This window comes from Hyalella azteca, unplaced genomic scaffold (assembly GCF_000764305.2).
Source record: "Hyalella azteca isolate HAZT.00-mixed unplaced genomic scaffold, Hazt_2.0.2 contig15733, whole genome shotgun sequence".
Classification (NCBI taxonomy): Eukaryota; Metazoa; Arthropoda; class Malacostraca; order Amphipoda; family Hyalellidae; genus Hyalella; species Hyalella azteca.
This window is the reverse complement of record NW_025945573.1, coordinates 9,221-14,256: the sequence shown is the minus strand read 5'-3', so window position 1 is coordinate 14,256 and position 5,036 is coordinate 9,221. Positions and strand designations below refer to the sequence as shown.

The 5,036-nt window shown below is 42.0% G+C and overlaps 1 protein-coding gene across 1 annotated transcript in view; it reads right to left on the bottom strand.

Moving 5' to 3' along the window:
- Nucleotides 1–1,381: 1,381 nt before the first annotated feature.
- Nucleotides 1,382–5,036, bottom strand: part of LOC108673971 (cAMP-dependent protein kinase catalytic subunit 1) — a gene marked incomplete at its 5' end in the record, with an annotated part of 11,411 nt that continues 7,756 nt past the window's right edge. Inside the window, 5 exons of the mRNA XM_018161862.2 lie at nt 1,382–1,536; nt 2,400–2,564; nt 3,349–3,471; nt 4,350–4,445; nt 4,792–4,949. Of these exons, the coding sequence (XP_018017351.1) occupies nt 1,402–1,536; nt 2,400–2,564; nt 3,349–3,471; nt 4,350–4,445; nt 4,792–4,949 (677 nt within the window). The remainder of the gene's footprint in view (nt 1,537–2,399; nt 2,565–3,348; nt 3,472–4,349; nt 4,446–4,791; nt 4,950–5,036) is intronic.

The following is a 5,036-nucleotide window of genomic DNA, read 5'->3' as shown; positions in this document are numbered from 1 at the left end:
TTTAGTTTGTCCCGCATTTCACTAATGGTTGTACATTGAACTAAATATCGAGAGCTAGACACTTTTAGCAAATTATTCTCATGGAACCTTCTAGTTAGCAAACATTGAACCAAATTGAGCGTTTTTATTTAGGATTCCAAATGTTTTAATTGAAATTGTGAATTGAAACAGAGTTTCACGTTACAATTCGACGAACAAAATGTCTACACCACAATGCTTCAATCATTTCTACTATTGCCATCAATAACCTGGATATAAAGGTTGCATCGGCCAACAGATCAGATATTCTGACTGATAAATGATTAACAAATGGGACATTTTGAACTGACTGATAAATGATGGACAAATGGGACATTTTGACCCGACTGATAAATGGTGGACAAATGGGACATTCTGACCTGACTGATAAATGATGGACAACTGGGACATTTTGACCTGACCGATAAATGATGGACAATTGGGACATTGGGCACAAACGGCGCCTCGACCTGCAATAAATAAGGCGTCTTAATGGGCACAAACGGCGCCTCGACCTGCAATAAATAATGCGTCTTATTCTGTGGTAGTTGAAGATTTGACTTATAAAATAAATTGTCTCTTCACGTGAAGTGAAAAAGTAACATAATAGCAAGGCTATTAGTAGAAGCAGAATTAATGCCATTCTGCATTGAGAGAAGCGAGTTAAACGGTAATTTTGGCAGCAAAGCCATTAAAGCATGTTAAATATACGCACTAAAAAAAACTAAACGTATCCTCATCGACAACAACAAGCTTTTAGATCAAGATGAGAAGATAGACACCAATAACGCTCCGACTCAATAAAGCAATTTATATCAGTAACGCGTCGTCGATGCGAGTGCAAATTTGAGGAAACCAACTCACCGTTCCAGTCAACGTGGTTAAAATCGAAACAAAAGAGATCGGGTTTAACAATACCGAACTTCTTTTTACTACATATAATAATCCTGAGTCTATAACACCAGCAACGGAGAGGATAATATAACTTCCATGCATACTTACTTTTAAGTGTTCTATTCATGCCATGCGCGACCGATTTATCTTGAACAAGACATTTTGTTGCAAAAATCAACGAAGCATTTCTACTACTTGGCAACCCACCAGACATCAGGCGTTAAATTAACGTATTTCAAGTGTTTAACGGTTTAGACTTAGAATTTAAACCGTTATAGTTTTTTAAAGTTTAAACGTTTAATGTATGTTTACTAAGCGTTATTTCAGCGTTTTCTTCAGTAGGTAGAGCTGAACTCGTATATATAACTGATCGTATATATAATTTTTTTTAATTCAATGTGGACCTCTTCCTCGAGCCATCGGGGTAACCACTTTTCTTCAATAAATAAATAGAGCCGAACTCACCAAAAGTTGTCCCGCTCGTTACCTTCAGAAGCTGGCAAACTCGTCCTCATAGACGGACTTCTTGGACGTCTTCGTAGGGACCTCCTCGTCCTCGTCATAGTGCGGGAACTGTGACGTGTCGTCGTCGCCTTTGAGTTTAGGGATAAGCGGTGCAGCGATCTGTTTAGCATGCAGCCAGGTAGTGACGAGGGTACCATGGTCATATGGGCACCAGCCGCCAATTATTGACGGCCTTTCAAGCCAAATCCACCAATCATAGACAAGAAAATAGAGTTATAGAGCGTAAGTATATATGTTCACTGAGCGAGTTTTAAAAACTCGCTCAGTGAACACATATACTTACGCTCTATTTTCTTGTCAATGATTGGTGGATTTTGCCTGGAAGGCCGTCAATGATTGGCTGATGACCTTACGATCTCTTCACTTTTTTGAAAGTATACGCCAGGGTAAGTGCAAAATATGTAGTATAATGTGAGCTCACACATGCAACAATACGCCGTGCAGCAAGCAAACTGGATAAAACTAGCGTGGATTAAACTAGCGTTATTAGTCAAATTTAATGCTGCGAAAATAAAAGAACACAAAAGAATGATCAGAGAAACGGTCCTACAAGAGGAGTAAGGTGACAATTAGTAGAATTGGGTGCAATTATTATTGTGTTATTAGCAAAAAATTAAAAAACGATTTTAGTGAAATAACAAGCTAGTAAATATGGAAGCAAAAATAAAGATAAACCAAATTCACACACAGAAAACAATTACCAAGAAAATCTACACAAGGCAAAATGTTAAGGTGTGTACTTTTTATAAGTTGTGAACCATCATGCTAGTATGTACAGTTGTGAGCATCATGCAAACATACCTTCTTCTGGTATATAGATATCCAGTCTGTGGAGGTAAACATACCTTCTTCTGGTATATAGATATCCAGTCTGTGGATGTAAACATACCTTCTTCTGGTATATAGATATCCAGTCTGTGGAGGTAAACATACCTTCTTCTGGTATATTGATGTAAACATACCTTCTTCTGGTATATAGATATCCAGTCTGTGGATGTAAACCACTTGTGATTCTTGATGTCATTGACGCCGTTCTTGAGGTTGCCGTAGCGCTTGGTGAGGTCGACCTGCAGGAGGTTGCGTAGCAGGTCCTTCAGGTCGCCAGAGAAGTGGCCGGGGAAACGAACCTGTCGCACAACAACACATCAATAAATTTAACTAATGGTTCATATATAAATAATAATATATAAAAATAATAATAATATATAAAAATAATAATAATAAATAACAATAATAACATATAAAAGTGGTCGGGGAAACGAACCTGTTGCGCCAACACCACGAGAATAAATTCAAAGAATAGCTAATATAACTAGCATTGATATTATTAGTTGTTAAATAGCAGCTATATTATTGGAAGCTGAATGAATATACAATTTTCCAATACGGTTCCACAAACGCCGTTTGGCAGCCATGGATAAGATTTAAAATAATGCAAATGAGCATATGTAACATATTGTGGAATAATTGACAAAATCAAATGACAACGCAATGTGTTTTTGTATAAGGAGCGTGTTCTCTGATAGCATATGTATTAAGAGAAATAGTCGCAAGTACAAATTTAATGGCTGTTGAAAAATTAAGAATATCGTTATACTGTTTACTGTTGATATTAATAGGATGCTTGATATCAATGATATCATTAGCATGCTTGTACTGACTTCATTTCAATTTTTTCCTCATTTTCTTCATTAAAATTATATTGAAGCACAGTAAAGGCGGCTTGCACTATTCGTTACTTGAGTACTCGTAGATCTGTATGGGCTGTGTAATAGTATACAGCACGCACTTTGCCAGACACTATCCTCTCGTACATCTGTATGGGCTGTGTGATAGTATACAACACGCACTCTGCCAGACACTATCCTCTCGTAGATCTGTATGGGCTGTGTGATAGTATACAACACGCACTCTGCCAGACACTATCCTCTCGTAGATCTGTATGGGCTGGTCAGCGAAGAAGGGAGGGTAGCCAGCTGCCATCTCGTAGACCAGCACACCGAGCGCCCACCAGTCCACCGCCTTGTTGTACCCCTGCGCGAACATCGTGAGGTATAACGTACAATATCAACACTGGCTTGTTGTACCCCTGCGCGAACATCGTGAGGTATAACGTACAATATCAACACTGCCTTGTTGTACCCCTGCCCTCCGCGTAGCCACGGGATCTCTTCTAATGGCCTCCGCTTCCCACCTGCACAGCGAAGCTGAGGTCTAACCCATGGCTGAACACCTCTCTCTACTCTGCTCACAGTTCATTGCCAGTGCCCTTCGACCACACCATCCCAGCTACCCTATCGTCACCCAGACATCAGGGCCCCGTCCCATGCCCAGTCCCGCTTCCTCCCTTCGGTCTCTCACCTGCTGGAGGAGGGATCATTCCCCCCCGACACCTACTCCACTGCCCTCAGTGGAGTATATGTAACACAGCTCCCAACAAGGTGCTGCTGACCCCTGCCCCCGCTGTCTCATCCAACGAGCTTTCCTTTCCCAGGGCGGCCAGAAACGTCCTTTCCCAACTTCGCTCAGGTTTCTCATCGCGGCTCAACTCATACCTTGCCCGCATTGGTGCAGCCAACAGCCCTCTCTGCCCTGAGTGAGGCACTATGGACCACACCACCCATCACCTCTTCAGCTGCCCATCGCATCCCACCTTGCTAACCACACTGGACCTCTGGTCTGACCGTGGACCGACTGCGGCCTTCCTCTCATCGCTCCCTTCCTTCTCCGACATCCTTGGAGCAGAACCTTGGAGCGCCGCCGAGCAGCGGTATCGGGCAATTAACAACAACAACGAACAACAGCCGTGAGGTTTAACGTACAATATTAACACAGGCTTGTTGTACCCCTGCACGAACAACCCCCAGCTGACCCACCTCTTAATGACCCACCCATCCCCGCACATGACCCACCTTGCTGAGGATGATCTCCGGGGCGAGGTACTCAGGCGTGCCACACAGCGTCCAGGTGCGGCCCTTGACGCGCTTAGCGAACCCGAAGTCTGTCACCTGCAACATCGTCCGCTCTTACAATATATTTACTGAATACTGAAATGTTAAGAGCTCGTCCGCTCTCACAATACCAAATACTGAGATAGGTAGTTGAGAGCTCATTAGCTCTCGACACTACTAAATAATGAGATAGTTGAGAGCTCATTAGCTCTCGACACATGGAATAATGAGATAGTTGAGAGCTCATTAGCTCTCGACATTACTAGATAATGAGATAGTTGAGACTTGAGAGCTTATTAGCTCTCGACACATTGAATAGTGCGACAGTTGAGAGCCTGTCTCTTATACACATCTAGATGTGTATAAGAGACAGTAGATATCCAGTCTGTGGAGGTAAACATACCTTCTTCTGGTATATAGATATCCAGTCTGTGGATGTAAACATACCTTCTTCTGGTATATAGATATCCAGTCTGTGGAGGTAAACATACCTTCTTCTGGTATATAGATATCCAGTCTGTGGAGGTAAACATACCTTCTTCTGGTATATAGATATCCAGTCTGTGGAGGTAAACATACCTTCTTCTGGTATATAGATATCCAGTCTGTGGAGGTAAACATACCTTCTTCTGGTATATAGATATCCAG